This window comes from Pinus tabuliformis, chromosome 5_1, assembly GCF_031772625.1.
Source record: "Pinus tabuliformis cultivar Carrire ecotype Pingquan chromosome 5_1, CPIR1, whole genome shotgun sequence".
In the NCBI taxonomy this organism is placed as follows: Eukaryota; Viridiplantae; Streptophyta; class Pinopsida; order Pinales; family Pinaceae; genus Pinus; species Pinus tabuliformis.
The window spans coordinates 222,101,040-222,123,599 of record NC_142305.1 but is presented as its reverse complement, the minus strand read 5'-3'; the positions used below and the strand labels follow the sequence as shown (position 1 = coordinate 222,123,599).

General features: G+C 34.2%; 1 protein-coding gene and 1 pseudogene across 2 annotated transcripts; one reads left to right on the top strand and one right to left on the bottom strand.

Annotated features, from left to right (window-relative positions):
* Positions 1–384: 384 nt before the first annotated feature.
* LOC149164213 (beta-glucosidase 12-like) lies at positions 385–4,020 on the bottom strand (annotated as a pseudogene). The gene is made up of 10 exons (XR_016260060.1): positions 3,969–4,020; positions 3,765–3,836; positions 3,571–3,658; positions 3,233–3,467; positions 1,753–1,868; positions 1,377–1,594; positions 1,219–1,250; positions 986–1,085; positions 792–906; positions 385–553 (listed from the first exon to the last, which is right to left on the bottom strand). The product of XR_016260060.1 is annotated as a beta-glucosidase 12-like (transcript).
* A 13,517-nt stretch (positions 4,021–17,537) lies between these two features.
* Positions 17,538–19,460, top strand: LOC149164212 (transcription elongation factor TFIIS-like). Its single transcript, XM_089430884.1, has 3 exons — positions 17,538–17,819; positions 18,402–18,474; positions 18,805–19,460. Exons 1-3 carry the CDS (start codon positions 17,538–17,540, stop codon positions 19,458–19,460), a joined length of 1,011 nt encoding a protein of 336 aa, XP_089287010.1.
* The last annotated feature ends 3,100 nt before the right edge of the window (positions 19,461–22,560 follow it).

Below are 22,560 nucleotides of genomic sequence, written 5' to 3'. Positions count from 1 at the left end.
GTCTTATTTCATTTTAGAATAAGTTAATTACCCAAAATCAAGAGGTTAAGTTAATTACCCAAAATTAAGAAACCTCTATAGATGGCCAAGCATATACGAAGAATGCATCTCATTCATATGAAATACCAAATCCATCTTTTCTTTTCTCTGAGTAAAATTTCAAAAGCATGAACACATGCAATTTCATATGCACAATAAACCCAACTTCTGAAATTTCAATGCTTGGATGCATCCCATTCATATGCTACAGTAAACCCATATTTTCCTTAAATTTCAATCCATAAACACATCCTTTTTAACCAGTTATAAATTTGGTCTGAACGTTTTTCTGGACTCTCCCTGGTTGAATCACTAAGCTCAATGGCGTATGACACGAGGTTTTGATCATTCCAACAAGAACCTTTTATACCAATGTGCAGATGCTTTAGGGTATCTCTTCAAACCATCTTTATAATCGATATAAATAAAACCAAATCGAGATGTATAACCAAATCCCCATTCAAAGTTATCCATAAGCGACCAAGCAAAGAATCCATGGACATCTGCACCTTCCCTGCAAAACATCATATTATAGCTTTCGGATTTTCCCTTCTCTGCTTTGGAAAAAGCAATAATTAAAACTGCACTTGTATCCAATAGTGCACCACAGGTACTGTGCACTATAAAGATTTATACTCGTATGCTCTTTTTCTGTATAAAGATTTATACTCATCTTCTCTTTTGTGTCCGATTACAGTATATAAAATAATGGAATGAAATAGATTATGAATGTTACAGTGCTTCATGAGTACCTTATAGCTTGAAGTATGTAGTGCAGATGCTCTGAACAGTAATTTATACGCCATGTATCATTCAGTGCTTCATCAAGCGATGGATCAGAGTTTTCCACAGGGAAATCATTCACTCCTGCAACCAAATTTTAGCGTTATGTCTCCATCTATTGAAACCAAAAATGAAATGAAAATCGGTAATGTGATTTACTTACCATTTTCTGTTATAAATATAGGTGGATTGTTATACCGTTGTTTTATGTAGATTAGCAAATCCCTTAGCCCTGGTGCATACACATAAAGCCAAAAGGATGCCTGTGCAAATGTTACAGATATATATCAGCATCTGTGGCTTTAGCTTTTAAATTAAACTACATAATTTGAGCTCAATTTTAAGCTTGAATATCAATATTTGTGTGTAAGTTTTGTTCTAAATATTTTAGCATACCTTGACTCCTATTGGCACCCCACTGTGCTCTGCTGTAGAAATCAAGTCAAATGCAAATCAAATGTTAGTAAGTAGCAAGAACTTCCTGGATATACTACTGGATTTGATCCTTAGTTTGTTACATGTGAACAAAATGATAGTAAATGACGAGGCCTTACAGATGAAATTGGCTCCGCTGTCCCTGTTCCAGCCAGAGTTCGCCTTGGTCGGGTCCAAACAATTAATTGCGTACTGACTTGTATAATAATTCATTCCGAGGAAGTCGAAGGATCCTTTTAACTGTTCAGATTCTTGCTCAGTGAACTTTAGCAAATGATCACCAAGCCTATCTCTCATTGTAAATGGGTAGTCCCCTGACGTTACTGGATCGATAAACCTGCCATACAAAAAGTCATAGTGGAACAGAGTACTGTAAGCAAATAAGCAAATATGATGATAGAAAATTTATGCACCTAACAAAAGCCATAAAAACAACTGACCACAAAAGAATCTTATATTAAATTGTAAGGATCCAAAACCAGAGACAAGTAATACCATCCGAGCATGAAATCAATCGCTCTCTGCGCTGCATTTTGGTCATCCTAAGATGACGAATAAGGATAAGTCTAGTTGCAGACTAATGTAAGCCCTATACAACCCTTTTGCTCGACCTGCAAATATTTTCACAACACAAATCTCTCTTTGTGAGTGCAGCGAAAACATAGCTAAAACTGAGAAGCTAGTAACGAAAACTTAATGAACTTTTTAAATGCACATTGCACAGCCATTTCAAGTATAGTTAGAGCACTGCTAAGTAAAAAATACTTGCTTAGATTTATACCAACTTTGGAGCTATCCAATGTTGAGAAGGATCAAAAGCCATTTTGTAACTGTTTTAGTTGATAGTGTGAATATCTCAATCTTCCAATAATACAGCTTATATGGGGATGCCTAAGGGGCAGGGCTACTTAACAGATGCCAGGCTTATTGGTCTCTGTATGCATTTCTCTTTCAGACCCAGTATAGATGTACAATTTTAGTGACAGCTAAGACAATGAGAATGCTCAAGTGGCCTAATTATCATCATTCACAACTATCATGAAGGAGTAGGATGATAGGTTTTTATTTCATATATCAGATAAAAATTCAACCATCAAATTGGGAAGATCTTATGGAAGGAGTAGGATAAGGGATTTTTGTGAAAACTGGGTAAACATTCCATTTGCATCATGAAATAGCACATATCGAATTCACATGGTAAAGCATAATCCCAATATAGTAGCGTTTTCAAAATTGTTGTATTCATATTATCAGAATCTACCATTGCAATAAATTTCAGCATAGATTGGATAGCAGGATTCCAATGAAAACAAATTGGGAAAGAGGCTAATCATTATATTCTTCCAGTTATCCTATTCTATAAGGTTCATGGTGAAATCACAATGTTCTCTTGTTTAAATTGTATTTTTGAATGCAGATATGGATTCAGCACGTTGGAAAACCCCAAGGTTTTCCCAAGGTATATGAATTGTGGGACTCGATAACTTTAAATTACAATTTTCCTAATATTTCAACAGATTTTGAGCAAAATCAACCAGAAAAGCTGTCCAAAACAGGGCCAAAAGGTCGCCCCGTTAGACTACTGCGATGGGCAATTGGAAAATCATCATCAGTAAGCTGAGGTTCGAGTTAATTGGGTATCCTATTGCCTCATAAGTTAGGGCCTAATGGATCCCGGATATAGTAGCCTTTTATGCAGTATGCCTGGTAACTGCATCCTCTGTTGCATCTCTTACCATGAATGTATGTCAGCCAACTATATATTTGAAGATCAAACCCTAAAACAGAGCACTTCCCATTGCCATAATGTTTATAGCTTAACCACTGTAAATCCATTTGTACATAAATCAACATTTTTATGTGCTCTGGGGTCTTTTGACATAAATCTACATGCTGACCAATTGAAAAAACAATCATGAAAGCTGATGTTAGCTTCAATTCTCTTAGGCTTTTGTGTGTAGAATAACTACTCTACCTTGTATTTGCTCCTATATACTTCCACAGTAGCTGCATGTGCGAGAAGCATGTAATGGCCCGCTGTGTACATTTCATCTGCATCAGGTCTCTGAAAACCACAGAGGCCAGGAGCAAGAATTCCGACATCATATCCTAGGGTACAATATATAAAAGGTTCATTGAATGTTATCCACTGTTTAACCCGATCACCAAATAATCAGAAACATGCTTCTGCATAGGCAGTGAAATCAGTCCTGCATCATGATATCATTATAACATAAAAATGAGTGATCCGTAGAGCATGAATATCAAAGTACAAAAACTTAAGTTTTGCTAATGGGGAAATCCTAATCATACACTATGTTTGGACTCAGAAATCCTCCATATTCATCCTCTAGAGACTGGGGAGTATCCCAGTGAAACAAAGTGACAGACGCTTGGATTCCTGCAATCAGCACCGTTCAGAGAAAGAGATGATCAGAACCTAATAAATAGGCTACATTACATGTGAGATCAATCAAGCTACAGTAAGTGAGAATATTGGATATAACCATTCTGGAGGAGTTCATTGATGAGGTTATTGTAATAGTCTACTCCTTCCTCATTGATCTCTCCTTTTCCCTCTGCAATAATTTATACACATTTGGTTAATGGACATCATAGATATCAAATTCATCTGTGAGAATTAATAAAATTTGCTGGACATTGAGAACTGTGAATGCGTTTGGTGATTAATTTTCTCTGTTGGAGCTTACTTGGAAATATACGAGGCCACGAAATCGAGAATCTGTAGGTATCCACTCCCATATCTTTCATCAGTTTTACATCTTCCTGCAGGATATATGAAAAATTATATAATGTTTTCTCATTTATGAATGAGATACAAAGAATTTAACCTAATCCCAATATCATTAACAACTACCATATTAGGAGTAATTCATAAGAACCATTTGGCATCATCTCCATGGCTGATTAATAATTCGTTCAGCTGGGCCAATGGTCAGAGCCATAAACAAGAATGAACTGCAGGAACAGATCAGTTCGTTAGAGCGTGTGGATGTTAGCCACAACATCTTAACAACCACAAGGTCGGAGATTCAAGCCCTCCTTCTAGCGGTATTTGGGGTTTAGTGGGCTTTGGTCCAGATTTTGAACCAAAGCTCTGAGACTATGTGTAAGGGACCTCCCTAGGGTCTGTTAATAGATCTAATTTCTTCTAAATTAAATGCGATAAGAGGCTTTAACTTACCTACTTACACGGCTTTTAAACAAATAAAATTTTAACATTTACATTATAATCAACATAAATTAAGGTGAATATTTCATTCTAATTAACTTTACAAGAGTAGTCTATGGAGGAATACCTGTACCGGTGGCTGAAGGAGATACCTCTGTCTTGTTGCTCTTACTGAACGCTCCTCTTTACGGACCCAACCGGATTTACCTCCCAGCCAACTAGGAAATAATCCCTAGCCCAGGGAACCTCCACAGGTTCCCTAGCCCTCCGAGCCCAAGTCCAACCAGATGCAATGTGTGTGTCCAAATGAACGATCCAAACCAAGATAACAATACTTCCCTCTTCTCGACAACCCAAGAAACCTCCATAGGTTCCTAAGGTCTCCAAAAAACACAACAAGCCCAAACAATCACAACCAACCCCCACAATCATAAGCAAGACCCTAACCTCCCCTTTTCTTCCTTCCCCCTTCTCTTTTTATACCCTCCTTCCCTTCTCCATCTCAACCACCTCTCATTAATGTCATTAACTTCTCATCCATCCTTACAGTTGACTTCTCTTCTCCCAAGTAAGCTGGGAGTACATTTGAAAATGTGACATGAATATAAAATTGGGAATTTAATGGGAAAGGACCATGTCTTCTCCCAAGTAAATCTGATAAGTACATTTGGGAATGTGAGGTGAATATATATATATATATATATAGTTAAACGGAGAGGACTATGTCTTCTCCTAAGTAAATGTGAGGGTACATTGGGGAATGTGAGATGTAATTACATGGAGAGGACCATGTCTTCTCCTTAGTAAATGTGAGGGTACATTGGGTAATGTGAAATGAATATATATATTGACAATGAGATGGAGAGGACTATGTCTTCTCCCAAGTAAATGTGAGGGTACATTGGGTAATGTGAAATGAATATATATTTTGATAGTGAGATGGAGAGGACTATGTCTTCTCCCAAGTAAATGTGAGGGTACATTGGGTAATGTGAAATGAATATATATGTTGATAGTGAGATGGAGAGGACTATGTCTTCTCCCAGGTAAATGTGAGGGTACATTGGGGAATGTGAGATGAATACATATATTCTGAAATATTGGAAGGAGACCATATCCTACCTAATATTCAATTTGAGAAGGTAAGTGGGGAATTTGAATAATGGAAATCATGAATTTTATATTAGACTAATATTTCTCAATATTTTTCAGATAATGTACACATTAACAAAATTTGTAGGATAAGATTTAAGTGGGGCATTACAGAGGAAGTGTTAAATTTCAGTCATTTAGTAGAACTGAGATAAAGTTGAGGTAAATAAATTGGGGTAGCTCAGCTGAATTTGACCTGTCGTGGACAAATTAATTCAACAAAAGGTTTGTGAAGGTTGTTTTACTTAAAGCTCAAGGAAGGAGTGAACTTTTGCATGCAATAAGCTTAAACAAACACCAAAAGTTATGCTAATCCTTTTTAATCTCTGCCCTAGCTGGATGATCGGTAGGAAAGACTTGAATGTTGTCTACTCCCGTGCTCATTATCTTCGTAAGCAAACTAAAGAGAGAAACTACACATCTTGAAGATGACTCTGAATGTGTTGGCGAGCAACGTTGATGGGTTTCATTGGGAGATGAAAAGCCATGAAGCCTCCTGCTTCTAACCCACTAGGATGCCATGTTAGAATCCCCATAGCCTATGATGAAGTTCACCTCTGGACATGAGCAAAAGTAGACGATCTAGTCAAATACACATCTATAGGTGTTGGTAAAGCTCGTTCACAGCCTTATTGTTTTGGGGATGTTCAAATTTGTTTTTCTTCATATATAGCATTGGACGTGGTCCAGAGTCAAACCCAAGGTGAAGACAATGCAATATTCAAGGAACTTATTTTTCACGGTTTTGTTGGTAGCTTGCAACTCATCCTATAGTTGTAGTTATTTAGTGGCGAGAGTTATTTATCATTTTATTTGTACATGTGTAGTTGAAGCCAACACCATTTTTCTACTTCAATTGTTATGAAATGGATGAAATGAGTGACATATTATAATTACTGAATAGTCTAATATATTCCATGATTGATGGGATGGTAGAAATCAGTAAAAGCACTCTTTTGGACATTAAAACCTACCTGTAAAATGCACAAGAAAATATTGATTTTTTGCAACTTGAGTCACAACTACAATGAGATGAGCTTCAACAGAGGAGTTGTCATTCTAAATTGTTTTCTGTTCAGAACAATCCTTTGTTCAAGATTGAGGCAAACTCCCATCAACACCAAGAATATAAAGTTGAGATTGATTCAGTGCCTAGTGCAAGAGTAGAAATTCAGCATGCACTTCTCAAGCCAATCATCAAACCTTGGGAAGATCTTTTCCATAACAAGAACATAATTGGTCTTGGATATGACAAGGATGTGTTGTTTCATATTCCAGATTACTTAAAGCCCATCCAGTTTTAGAGTGTTGGATTTCTTCATGACAGTTCACCTTCAACTATTTCAGATTTTGGTCCTCTTCCATGATAGCCACAACAGATTGTTAAATGGCAACATTATGATAGAGTTGGCCATGTGAAACATCATTGTTTTGATCTTCATCCATGTAAGCACTGTCATAAAACCACTCACTCTTCAAACATATGCTTCAAAAACAAGCCTATTGCAAGAACAAAGATTCATCTTGGGTGGATCGCTTCTTGGCAATGGGTTTCAACAAGCAAGAAGATATTTCAGTCATATGTCAGAACTTGTTCTAGAAACAATGTAAACTTTGAAACGGGGACTGATACGATTACCCGTTTCGTTGAGGTAGCAAAAAGTCAATCAATTTTGAAAAGTGGTGATGCAGAATACATATATTTTCTTTTTGAAGCATATTTTTGACACTTTAAATTTTCTTATGTATGAAATATAATTATTTTTTTTTAGATGTTAGTGATTTTCATGTTGATTTTGAAACGTATTGATGCAACATCAACCCCTTTTTTTAGAGGGCTTATTTTTGACACTATATTTTCTAATGTATTCAGTGTGGATATTTTTTTTAAATGTTACATTTTTTTACACTTTAAATTTTTTTATGTCCAATTGTTTTTTAAATGTTGATTACTTATAAAAATATATATATATAAAAGAAAAGATATATATATAAAATCTTGTAAACGATAAAAAAATTTGTTTTTTTTTAACATATAAAAATAAATAAATAAAAAATACAACAATTTTTTAAAAAATTGAAGAAAAACTTAAAAAAAAAAAAAAAAAAACACATGATTAAAAAAAATTTAAAAACAATTTTAAATAATTAACAAAAAAAAAAAAAAAAACAAACAAACAAACAAAGGTTCAAAAACTGTTAAAACTAAATTTGAAATTTTAAAAAAATATTAAATTTTTTTTAATAAACATAAAAAACCAAAAAAATCGAATCCAAAAAAAAGAAAACATAACTAATTAAAAAATTTAGAACATTAAAGCTAAAATCTTAGAAAAAAAAAAAAGAAAAAAAAAATTGACGGTAGGGCTGAAATCCAATTCTAAGAATCGAATTTTAGCCCAACACACATTCAAAAAAAATAATAATAATAATTAATATTTTTTTTGTTAAAAATATTTCTTTTTAAGGGGGCGGGTTTGAAATCCGATTCTGAGAATCAGATTTCAGCCCCACCCAGGGGCGCGAGGGGGCACATCCCTGGGTGGGGTTGAAGTCTAGTATCAGAATTCAGCCCTGCCCAAGGGCCCAGGGGGTGCTGGGCAAATGGATCTACGTGTAGCTCCCCCTAGCCAACGCCACACCCCTTTTTCTATATATATATATATATATATATATATATAAACAAAAAAAATTAATATGTTAATAAAAAAAAAAAATTTAGTGGTTGGAGATGAAATTCGATTCTTAGAATCAGATCTGATTCTCAAAATCAAATTTCAACCCCACCCTCCATTTTTTTTTTTTAATAATTTTCCTTTTCCTAAGATTTTAATATTAATGTTCTAAATTTTTTAATTAAGTATGTTTTTTTTTTTAAATGTTTATTATATTTTTTATTTTTATTTTTTAATTTTAAAAATTAATTTTAATAGTTTTTTAATTTTTATTAGTTTCTTTTTATTTATATTTTTAAATTATTTATTTATTTATTTATTTTTTAAATTAGGTTTGTTTTTAATTTTTAATTTTCTTAATAGTTTTTTAAAATTGTTGTATTTTATTTATTTATTTGTTTGTTTGTTTTTATAATTTTTTTTATTATTTTAAATTTTTTTCCGTTTTATATATATATATGATTCTTTTTTTAGAAAACATGTTTTTGTTATTATTTATTTCTTTGTATTTTTTTTAATTTTTAATTCTTTTTTTTTTAAATATATATTTTTATTTACTTTTTTTTTGGTTAACTTTTTTTGTTTTTGTTTTTGTCTTTGTTTTCTTATTGTTTTTATTTTTTAATTTATGTTTTCATTATTCTTTTGAAATTTTAATGTTTTTCGGAGTCATGATAAAAGCTTTTACGCCATTTTTTCAAAATGTTGAAAATTTATCCTGGAAAAAAAGAAGAAAAAAAAAAAAAAAAAACGTTATTTCAACATCAACACATCAACACTTTTCGTTTTCAAGGTGTTTTTTGCACAATTTTTGCACAAAAAAATGGTTTTCATTGCCATTTAAAAAAAAAAATTGTTGAAAATTTACCCTCGAAAGAAAAAGTGTTATTCTAGCATCAACACTTTTCATTTTTGAGTTGATTTTTCATGTTTTTGGGGGATTTCTTTTGCTAGAGTTCCCATTTTGAGTTTATAGTTCCCGTTTCAAAGTTTACATTGTTTAGAGTATTGAATAGTCTTGCAGTTGAGTTTTCTCCATCATCTCACCTTGTATCTGACGAGAGGGAAGTGATGGTCATCTACAAGCTTCAAAGCCACATCAAGTGAGCCTGAGCCACAACCTACCATACCAGATTCATAGTTGTAGCCAGAGACAAAGATTCCCATGAGCATGCCTTCGGTTGATGATCAACCTTAAACCATCTATGCGGAGTTGAGACATCTCTTCAAAGACTTGGGGACACTTCCTCTAGCAGAAGACTTCAGCTTCTGGGCATTTTTGGAAGAGTTCCAGGAATTGCATTAAGCATTCTAGAGTTGGTGGTCATCCTTAAACCATCACAGATTGATACCTCCCTTTTTAGGTTGAGGTTCTCCCTTTTTATGCGAGCTGAAACCTCCCTTTCAAGGTTGAATGTTTCCCTCTTCAAAACATGAGCACTTCCTCTAATAGAAGACCTCAACTTCATGCTAGATTTGGAAGAGCTTCGGGAACTGTACTAAGCGTTCCAATGTTGGTGGTCATCCTTAAACCACCCCCCTTATACCAACATTTCAGAGAGCACATTCAACCTAGTACTGCCATGCATTTTTTCACATTTTGTATTAGAGCTCTCTTCTTGGACTCATACATAACCCTTTAGATTAAGGGGGGGCATGTTGGACACCGAATCCTCTATGGGTTGGTGTGGAATGTGAATAGCCACTAGAGTCCAAGAGACCACTTTAAATATGAATCCAAGGGTCACACCATTGTACTATATATATGTATCATTGTGAATAATAAAGACAATTCAATGTTTATCATTCATATTCTGTCTCTGTCATTGTCATGTTTAACAGAACCGACTGAGTAACTGAAGAGGCACATCATGGAAAAGACGTGGCCTAATCATAGGCAATCGTAGGAATGGAAGGGAGATATTTTCCTCAACCATCATTCAATTTTCCTTTTGTCTATCATTCTGTAATTTTTGCATTTTCAAGAACAGAATCAAATCTGATTGTAATGATTTTTGGTAGCATAGCCATCGCATGCCGAGATAGCTAGTCGATTAGACAGCTGGAGTTTGGCTGAGTTATTTTGTAATTGTTGTTCAAATATCCCCCTCTCCTTATAATAGAGGGTAGAAACACTTAAGACGAGTTCCCAAATTCTGCATTCTAGAGGCCCTCTGTTCGCAAATAAAGTGGTTTTACTTTGGTTCAATTTTCTTGTTATTGTGATGCTTGGGTATGTACAATTGTTAAATGTAATGGACTGGTGATCCAGACTCCATCTTTAAGGATTAATAAAACAGTTTTTTTTTAATTCCATTCAGAGAAATGTGCAGTATGTTTTCCCCTTTGTATATTACTTCATGTATGTCTTTCCTCCTCTTAAATCATGTAACGAATTTGTTGGTTTCACTCTCATTCATGGTTCTGTGTTTGCTACTAAGTAGTAAAAGTACCTGTGTAACAAAAAATTTACTAGGGTTATTTGATAGCCTATAGTACCTGTGTAACAACAAATTTACTTGTGTTATTTGATAACGTACGGTACCTGTATGTGCTCAACATTTACTTATTGTTGTTTGAGGACAAATGTATTCATGAGGCATAGAGCTTGAGACCTTAATTCGTGCTCCAAATTTTCTACATTTTCACCTCCTCACTCTTCCATATTTCTACTATATATTTTTGCTAGGATTTTCCATTATGTCTAGCCCTCTGCACCGATTTCCCTCCTTTCCTTCTTTTTGTTCATCTATACTACATCAACAATGTTAAGTTTCATATGGTTGTATGTCAGCCACCAAAACCAAGACATTTCTCTTTGAGATCAGTCATATCTACCAGTGTCTATCTGCTTGAGTTTACCTTGACAAAGGGCTATTGAACCAAGCTCTGAATTATCCCTTTCAAATTACGTAACATATGGAGTACAGTAGAAATCCCTCTGATAATATTCAAAATCACTCCTCTCGGAGAGGCTATCTCTGGGAGGCTTCTATATCTTTTGAAGAAATTGTGTGACATGAGATAGAAAAAGCTACAACACTCTACATTACCAAACTTGATACTTCAAAGAAGATGAATGATTCCCTAATGAATCTCTACACCGTCAAGAATGTTTGTCAATCAATGAGCTTAAAGAATGAACTTCAAAATAGAAGGATGACTAATGATAACACCACAGCTTCTTAATTCATAGGGATTTCATAAATATCTTCTCACTGTGGATTCTCACACCATAGATTTTCCCTTCAAAAATATTTTTGGGCTATCTCCGAATCCCGAGCATACTCTGAGTCTTGTTGGAAACTTTCATGTACTACAATTGTGCAGTTCCTCTTGATGCAACACAAACTCTAACATAAGTCATCTTCTTCTTTGTGAACAATGTTTAAATTTCTAAATCCATAAATGTCTCTCCTCACAAGAGTGTCTCCTTCCTCCTCCCCATTTTTTCCCTAGATTTCCTTTTGCATGTTGACCAACATATGTTGTCCTGTAGAACCAACTTGTCCATTCTCTCTCAGGCCCCCATATTCCATCATTAATTCTATGTACCATGTGACATTTATGTGGGTGAGAAATTGATTGTAGCATTCAATAATTTTGCTACTTCCCTATGCCATTCCCAAGAAGATTCCTCCCAAATCTATGAAACCAAAAAGGGTTAGCATAAACCCCACCCCCTTAAAGGAACACCATCCTCGATGTTTTGTATCAGAACACACAAAAATATATAATGACCTTGATATAAACAGCTCTTTACATTTACATGCACATTTACATTTTCTTAACCAACAAACAAAAATGGGTAAGAAACCCTCATATGATAACTCATATCCCATGTGGCTTCATTTGATCCAAAGTGCTTCCCTTACACATTGACCTGCTCAATTCATCGATTTTGAAGTGTGATCTTCCTCTGATCTAGAATGCATGTTCACTCTAGCTGGAATTCTCCCCTGGATTCCACCTATATCATAAACCAATAAATGACATGATTATCATAATGTGCATACTTTTCAAGTAAATATATATGAAAACATCATGAACGTTCATTGTGTGAGGTAAGGCCAATCTGTAGGCCATTGACCCCACTCTTTTAATAATTTGAAATGGCCCATAAAACCATGGCTTCAACTTGACACAAGACCCAATCCTTAAGGAAATTTTCCTTGATCTAATGTGAAGGTAAACATGTTTCCCCACTTGGAACTATTTGTGATTCCTCTACAGTTTTTGTATAGCTCTTCTACCTATCCCAAGCTATCTTTAATTTCTTCCTAATAACACTTACTTCATGTTCCATTTCCTTCAACATATATAACCTGATATGCACTTTGTTCATTGAATCACTCCAATTGATAAGTGTATTGGATTTTTTCCATAAAGAACCTCGAATGGACTCATTCTCAATGACACTTAGCATCCATTGTTATAGGTGAAATCTACCAAATGTAGAAATCATTTCCACCTCTTTTGTTGATGCATGGAATACATTCTCAGCAAGTCTTCCAACACTCTATTAACTCTTTTATTTTGTCCATCTATTTGAGGATGATATATTGTGTTGAAGGCTAACTCTATCCCAAAACTAGCAAACAACGCCTTATAAAACTTAGAGGTGAACTTAGCATCCCTATCCGAGATGATCTTCTTAGGTACACAATGTAATCTCATTATTTCTTTTATAAAAATATGGGCAATGACACTTGCCTTATTAGTGGATTTGATAACAAAAAATGAGCTACTTTGATCAACTTATCTACTGCCACCATTGTAGCATTTTGCTACCTAGCTATCCTTGGTAGTTTGGTAACGAAGCCCATTGAAATTACTTCCCTCTTCCACTCAAGTATGGGGATTGACTATAGAAATCCAGTTGGATATCTACATTCCACCTTCACTTGCCAACACTCCAGGTATTTAATAATATACTCAATCACATCCTTTTTCATTGCTAGCCAATAATATTACTTTTTCATAGTTATCATTTTTTGATAACCAGGATGACCTAAATATGGTATTTTATGAAACTCATCATAAATTATCTTGTTTTGGTCGCCCATACAAGGTATATAACACCCTCCTTTTAACTTTAGTAGTCTATCCTCAATAAGGGAGTAGTCCTTTCTCAATGCCTCTTCAGGTTATTGCTACAAGTGGTCATGGATTTGTTGATAGTACTCGTCTTGTTGTACTACCTTCTTAAGCTTCTCTTGGATGTTAATCTCATAATAAATTATAGTTTCTATGTGAGATACTTGTAACCTTCTATTTAGTGTGCTAACTACTTTGTTCTTCTTTCCTTTGATATACTTGATGTAAAAATCAAACTCATTGATCAAGGCTAACCATCTTGCATTCCAAAAATTCAACTCGGCCTAATCGAACAAGTACTTTAGCCCTCCATGATCTATCATCAGTAAAATTTTCCTTTCATGGAGATAATTCCTCCACATCTTTAATGCATGGACTATTACTTTCAATTCTAAGTCATAGTGGAATAGATCTACTCATGCTCATTCAACTTTCTAGATTCATAATAGACCATCTATCCTTCTTGCATGAGGAATCCACCAAGCCCTTCCTTGCAGTAATATGTGAACACCACAAATTCATTCTCTGGATCTGCTATCCTCAATATTGGTGTGTGTGTGCGTCTGTGTGAGAAAATATTTCAAATGCTCAAATCTAGATTCACATTCTAGTGTCCATTGAAATTTAACTCTTTTTCTTTACAATGTTACGATTGGATGCCTAATCTTTCAGAAATTACAAATGAATATCTGGTGATAATCAGCCAATCCCAATAAGGATATAACTTCGAAGACAATTTGAGGAGTAATCCATTCCATAATGGCTTTAAAATTCTGTATATCTATTGCTACTCCTTTTGAGACGATGTGTCCCAAGTACTAAACTTGGGACCAGAAGAATTGACATATGTTGAGTTTGGTGTATATTTTATGCTCTCTCAGCAATTACAGTACTACTGCTAAATTATTTTCATGCTCCCCTTGACCTTTGAATAAACCAAGACATCATCCACAAAAACTAGTATGAACTTGTCCACATATAGACTTAGAGCATTCTTCATCAAACACATAAAGATTTCCAAGGAACTTGTGAGCCAAATAGACACGACTACAAATTCATAGTTCCCATACCTAGTTCTAAATGTTTTTTTATGAATGTATTCATCCTTGATCCATAATTAATAGTACCCCAACCTGAAATTGATCTTTGAGAAGACCACAACTCCCCTTTTCTAGTAAAATAGATCATCAATTCATGGAAAATGATATATGTTCTTCATTGTGGCTTTATTGAGTTATTTTTAATCAATACACAACCTCAATGTGCCATCCTTATTCTTCACAAATAATACAAGTGCTCCCCAGGGTGATACAAGTGCATGTGTTCAACCTATTTCTTGGTCTCAGTGCCCAATTCGACTAGCCATGACCTATCATGGGCCATGCTTTACAAAACACACTATTCTGAAACCTTGGGGCTAATGTAACTAAAATTAAGACCTAGGTCTATCAAAATTGAAACCATCTAGTTATAGATCATACCTTTTATCTTGATCATGGATGCTTGGTGATTAACCTACCTATTTTCCAACGTGGCATAGACCCATGGCACACTCTAAGAAATGTCCTTCACAGTCTCTAATTTTTTCACGTTGTATGATCTTGGAAAATTCTTCTATTATTGAGGACAATCTCTTTGTCCATGGTTTTCTCCACACGTCCAACACCACATGAATCCTTCTCTGAACTTCTCAGTTTCAGTTCCAGTGGCTTTAATGAATTGGACCTTATCAATAGTAGTATTCTTCTATGGATACACATCCTTGGAAGAAGTGGAAACCTTCAAATTTCCTCTTGGAAACTTCTATCCTTTCACTTTAAAACTATATTTTTCCTTCATCCTCCAATCAACATTGAACTTATGTCTATAGTTTGATTTATCATAGAAATTCTTCATTTTCTTGACTACATTATCCAACATTTTAGGCTCATTGAATTCTATTATGTCCTTGAATTGATGATGTAGTCCACTGAGATATCTCTGAATGTTTGTTTTATCTTCCTTAATGTAAGGCATGTATCTCAATGGCTCCAAGAATCTAGTTATATATTCATAACCTAACAGATACTCAAGTTTGTGCTCATATAATTCCTTGGCCTTGTTATCGTAGTATTCCTCAGCTAGATACTTCTCCCTGAAGTACTTTTCAAATCTCCTCCCTGACAACTCCTCTCTGATATCCTTCACATTCATCAAATATTCCCACCAAATATTAGCCTTTCCCTTTAGGATGAAGATGGCTACCATTTCCTTCATGTTCTTAAAGTAATCTTGTACCCTAAAATTATTTTTCATCTCTAGTAGCCATGCCTTTTCTTCCTTGACCTTCTTGACCTCTTCATCAAATGTAGGAGGTTTTACCTTCTTAAACTCTTATAACACAAAGTCCCTTCCTTTCCTTCTTTGCTAGTGGCATTTTTTAGTTGCAACACTAGAAAACTACTCATGATTATCAATCCTTTGTTCTATAGTACTAAGTGGAGTTCCACCTCTCACTATATCCTCTCTTGCATGCTTATGTCTTTTCCTATATTTGTTTCCTTCTACACCGTCAATTATAAATTCATGTATTCCAAGGCCTAATGGAGTTTGTCCACATTTACCCTTCCCTAGGTGGTTAGCAGCCAGATCATGCTACCTTTGCCTTTGCAAATATGATAAGATATGCAATATGATAGGATATGCAATATTTTTTTTTACTTTCAATTACTTTATAGCATATTCTTTTTATTATTATTATAATAAGACATGAACAAATTTACACATTCTTTGATAGTGATACTAAACTATAAAATAAACCTCCGGACTCAAAAATACATCTTAATAAATTAATTGTAAAAATAAATATAAACTTAAACCGTTGTAACAACCTATTATTAATCAACTTATTTTTTAAACAATAATTTTAATCATAAAAATAATGATAAGATAAAATAAACCAATACTAACAACTCATTATTTATCAACTTGTTTCTTAAGCCTACTCTTTTTATTTAAAAAAAATTAAACTTTCTAACACTCTTTGAATTTTCCTCTATCCTTCTTTTTTCTTTATTTCAGATTGGAACTTAAATGGTCTTAATTGTACTTAATATTTCTATTTTTTTGTCCATGTATTATCTCATATATTCTATTTTACTTTGTTCCACGTGGAACCTTAACTGCTTTTAATCATTTTCCATTTTCTTTATTTCATGTTGAAACTTAAATGGTCTTAATCAATCTTAATAACTCAATTTTTTGCTTATTTTTACGTGTTCCCCGTTAAAATTTAAATTCATTTCACAGCTTTTATTTATTATTCACACCTCTTCCATTTTTCTGTGTTCTATGTTGAAATTAATTTCATAGTTTTTAATTTTATTTATTTAGTCGCACCTCTTCCATTTTTCTGTGTTCCACATTGAAATTTAAATTCATTTCATAGCTTTTATTTCTTCATTATAATGCGTATGATCAAAGCTTAAAATCATTTTAAGAAATGAAAACTCAAAATCATAAATCAAAGAGGTCAAAGTTTGACCGATCCACGCGCCAAAGAAAATTAGCTCAAAACTAAATAGTTTAATAAAATTAAATTAGTACAATCTAATTGGTAATTTGAGAAGTTTAATGATTTAATTGTACAATTGAGGCTTCTGTGATCCATATCAAGTTATCAGAAAAAAATTGGCGTAAATCACATTATGATATATTTGTGGACGCATTTCGAACCAACAAGTGTGGTTCATCGTCACTACAAGTTGAAGAATCAGACCATGGCTACATGTCAAATAGGGAGAGCAGATCTTCCAATAGCTAAGTCTAATGATTTTATTTTAAAATTAAATTAACCACACTGATGAGTTTGAAACACGTAGACAAATAAAATATGATGAAATTTTCGCCGAACACTCCTCTCATAATTTTAATTTTATTTGTTATTTTAAATTAAACCAAGTCATTAATTAAACTTAATCAAATTAAATTATCATCTTTTAAGACTACATATTTAAAATATAACCAGGAAAATTAAAAATTAAAAGTTGTAAACTTTGTTCCACTGGACTTGTCCGTTTCATTAATCGTCGCGTCCTGGATTTAGAAGTATTTATTCCCACTCTTCTCAGTGTAAGTGGTTCTCTGGCGTTGGAATTAAAAGTGGGTACATACAAGTAGTAGGAATGGCTTCAAACGCTGTGGAGAAGGAGTTGGTGGAAATCTTCGAGAAAGCGAAGAAAGCCGCTGACAAAGCCTCTGCAGACGAATACAGAAAAGCCGATGAGCAACGCTGTGTGGATGCCCTCAAAGCCCTTCACGCTTTCCCGATAACTAACCAATTTCTTCTCGCTACTCAGCTTGGCAAACGCCTTCGGACTCTCACAAAGCATCCCCGAGAAAATATCCGTACTGTAGCGTCTAAATTACTTGATGCCTGGAAGAAGGCTGCGGCCGCTGAATTATCAGCAAAATTTAATCCAAAGGGCCCTCCAAAACTCCCAAGTACAGGTAAATATAATGAACCATTGCTTACAAAGCCCGAAGAAAAGCAAGTCAAATCTGTTACACCTGAGGAAGAAGAAATGAAACGGAAGCTCGAATTATCAGCAGAATCTAATACAAACCATCCTCCAAACTTCCTTATTGCTAATGATCAGAAAAAAGCTATGATTTCGGAAGAAAAGAAAAACAAATCTCTTAAAATTAAGAGTCAGGATAATGTGGTCCAACGATTAGATAGGGAAGTTTTGTCCAATCTTGAACAAAATTTAGATGCAGAGGTTTTGTCTAATCCTAAACAGAACTATGTACGACCAAAAACTTCTTCAAGTGATAAATCTGTTACACTTAAAACCAGTGAAACCAATAAAATTTGGTCCAATCCTGAACAAAACTATATACGCCCAAAAACTTCTTCAAGTGACAAATCTGTTACACCTAAAACCAGTGGTGACAAATCTGTTACACCTAAAACCAGTGGTGATGATGTAGTAAAAAAACCCAAGCTAAAATTATCATCTCCATCTAATTTGATTGTCCCCTCAAAGCTCCCAAGTCACATTGGGAACAAATCTGCAAAGTCAGAAGACAACCGAGCCAAATCTGCCAAAGTTATTATCAGTTCTGAGAAGGAAGAAAAGAAACCCAACAGAGAATTATCAGCAGAATCTAATCCAAAGGGCACTCCAAAGCTCCCATGTACGGTTAAACGTAACCAACCATTATGTACAAATTCAAAAGAAAAGCAAGCCAGTACGGTTAAAACTAACGAACCATTACGTACAAATTCAGAAGAAAAGCCAGCCAAATCTGTTCCAATTAATAAGGTCAGCGCTGATAAGGAAGGAAAAAAACGCAAGCTCGAATTATCACCAGAATTTAATACAAACCGCCCTCCAAAGATCCCAACTATGGCTAAACCTAATGATCAGAAAAAAACCACAATGTCAGAAGAAAAGAAAGACAAATCTGTTAAGGTTAAGGCCAGTGGTGATAATGAATTAAAGAAACCCCAGCAGCTAGAATTATCATCTCAATCTAATTTGAATGTCCCCCCAAAGCTCCCAAGTACTGCTAAATGTAACGATCAATGGCGAGACAAAGTTCGAGAGAATCTTCTTGAGGCTTTCTCCAAAGTAGTTCACGAAGTTCAAGGCGAGGAGCTAGAGAGGGTAAGGGGATTCGATCCCGTGCGAGTTGCAGTTGAGGTTGAGACAGTAATGTTTAATAAGTTAGGGCGTTCTGATAGCACCCCGCAGTTGAAGGCGAAGTATAGGTCTATTTTGTTCAACCTGAAAGATGGGAAAAATCCAGATTTGAGGAGGAAAGTTTTTACCGGGGAAATTAAAGCAGAGAAACTGATCGTTATGACAGCAGAAGAAATGGCGAGTGATGCGAGAAAGTTTGAGAATGATATGATAAAGAACAAGGCACTCTTTCATTGCGAGCGTGGTATGAAGAAAGCTGCAACCACTAATGAGTTTAGGTGCGGGAGATGTGGGAAGAACGAGACTACGTACTATCAGATGCAGACGAGAAGTGCAGATGAACCTATGACTACGTACGTCACATGTACAAACTGTAACAACCGTTGGAAGTTCTGCTAAAAACCCTACTTAAAATGATCGTAGTTGTTATTGTGTGTCACGCACTATACTCATTTTTATTTTATAGATATTTCTTTATAGTTGGATATTAATAACCATCTTATATGTTAAAATTTATATTTACAATCTATCTATTTTAGATAAGTAATAAGTTTTATATATTATAAAAATTGTTTTCCATATTAATTACATTATTAAGATTTAGATTGACATTTCCAATGAACTAATGTAGTTCATTCTCATAACAAAATATATGAATTTAATAACCATTTTTACCGGAAATTTCCTACCACCACATAACAAAATATATGAATTTAATAACTATTTTTACCGGAAATTTCCTACCACCACATGCTCTCATAGAAAAAAATTTAACCCATCTTCATTAACTCTATGGTGTAACTCTCTCAATTTAATAAAATTCTTCATTAACTATATGGTGTAACTCTCTCAATTTAATAAAATTCCTTTTGCAAGATGTCCTCTGTTGTTTTGACATGGCGCTTTGATTAACCAAAGCAGTAACAAATTTGTATATTACAACTAATTATTTGTGGTAAAAGAATATAACTATTTTATATTAAAATATATATTTTTTCATAGCCATAAATTTGATGTAGATGAAATTTTGTGGAATGTTATGTTATCATTGGTATGTCTAACATTCTTATTCAAGTGAACATTTCACTCGTCTTCAAAGACATCATTCTAGAAAATTTCATGTGCATCAATTATTTTGTAGTCAAGTATAAAGTGTGTTATTCGTTATTTTGTGTCTATATTCTCCCATATTGTAGTCCAAAAATTCAATAAATCTAGTGTCACTATCTAAAATGATGCTCCTTGGTATCCCAGAATGCACCTAAACCTATCTAAGGAACACATTTATTACTTAATTATATGTTAATGGTCTCTTTAAAGGGCATGAGGATGCACACCTTATTGAACCTATCAACTACCAAGAATAGTTAGTTGTGACCATTCATGGTTGTTAGTAAAACCTCCCATAAATTCCATGGAAATGATTTCCCAAGGATGAGTGGGTAAAAGGAAGGGATGGTATATACCATATTTCCTATTGCTGGGTTTGCTAGTACCTAGGTACATCTTCTTGCATCATATCCCAATACACATACCTCTATAAGTTGGTCATTGTGTTCCATATAAAAATTTCCTTGGAACCTTAGATGTGTGAGCATTTTTAATTAGTTGCAACCACTCATCTTTAGGAACACATAACTTATCCAACCCATAGAGTAACCCATGCTAAGGATGATTGTAAATTGTGCTATCTCCATTGTCGAGAAGCATATAGAGAAGCATATTTAAGTTGGCCCACATGATTCCAAGACCAAATACATCAAATTTTCATCGATTTGGTCTTGGAATCATGTGGGCCAACTTGTTTATGCTACTTCTCTTGTACCTACTCTCAACTTGCAGATGATATAGTGGCTTGTGATCTATGATCATTAACTCTCTTCCCATCAGATAGTGTTTCTATTCTTTTATAGCTTGTACCTAGGCATAAAGCTCCTTTTCCTAGGTAGGCTAGTTGAGAACCACCACATGCAATACTTTAGACTGATAACATACAAGCCTTCCTACTTGCATCAACACTTCTTCCATAATATACCTAGTTTCATATGTCTCCATTTCAAATGGTTGCTACAAGTTTGGTAATGCAAGAATTGATGTTTGAATAATTTTCTTCTTCAACTCTTCAATGACCTTATGCATTTCCCACATTGGAAAATCTTCCCACTATTTATTATGGCATGGTGTGGTGTAGCTATTTCTAAAAATAAGGCCTTGAATTTTTTCAAGTATTGTGCTATCCCAACAAAACCCATGACCTTGAAAATATTGATAGTCACTGACCAGTTCATGATGAACTTGACCTTGGAAAGATATATCTTGATATCTCCTTCACTAATTAAATAGATTAAAGACACCAAAAATTATTTTTCAAACTCACATTTCTTAATATTTTCCAACAATTATTGCTTCTTCAATGTTTTCAGCACCTGCATCAAGTGTGAGATTTTATCCTCCAAGTAGAATTATGTACTAATATATCATGCAAATAAACAAAAAAAATGAATCAAGAAAAGTGCATAGTATGTCATTCATTAATCTCATGAAGATACTTGATGCATTGTATAGACCAAATGGTGTGACTAACAACTCATACAAATATCTTTTGGTTTTGAAGGTAATTTTTTAGGTATCTTATTCTCTTACTCAAACTTGGTGATATCTTGATTTAAAATTCATCTTGGTGAATTATTTCACTTATTTAAACTAATCCAACATATCATCAAACCTAGGTAGGAAATACATGTTCTTGAGTCAATTATGTTCAATTTCATGTAATTAATGCACATTCACCAAGTCCCATATTTCTTTGGCTTAATTATGATGGGTGACCCACATGGTGAAGCACTTGTTGAAATAACACTCAGTTCTAACATTTGCTACAAATACTTCTTCACCTTATTTGCTTCTAGAATGGAATACTTGTATAGCATATGTTAGTAAATAGAGAGTTTGACAACAATTGGATCTTGTGCTCCACTTCCCTCTTCAGTAGTAGCCTTTAAGGCTCCTAGAACCCTCCACTATATTTTTGTAGAAACTCTTCCAATTTTGTTCCTTAGTACACCCCTCTAGAAATGGGTTTTCTTTCATTGACTCTTCTATAGAGTATTTTTCTCTTAATAACAACAAAACATACTTCTTGCTAGAACTAATCAATTTCTTAGCTTGGTTATCACTTACCAGGGAAATCCTTGAATTACCCTTGTGTGCGTTGATGATGAAGGAATTTTGGTCCTTCATGAGGTGATATTGGTTGGATATTTGCGTGAATATTACACATTTAATATACTTATAGTGACTCTCAAACACAAATCCACATCAAGTGGAACTACATCAAATTCTACTTCATCAATAAAATCAACATAGATAACAAATTTGATTTTGCACTATTTGGTTACCTTTGTCTCTTCCTCCTCCTTTACCTATCCAAATCGATAGGGACTAGGATGGTCATGAACCTCTTTCCCTATTTTATTGACTATATTTATTTCTATGAGAT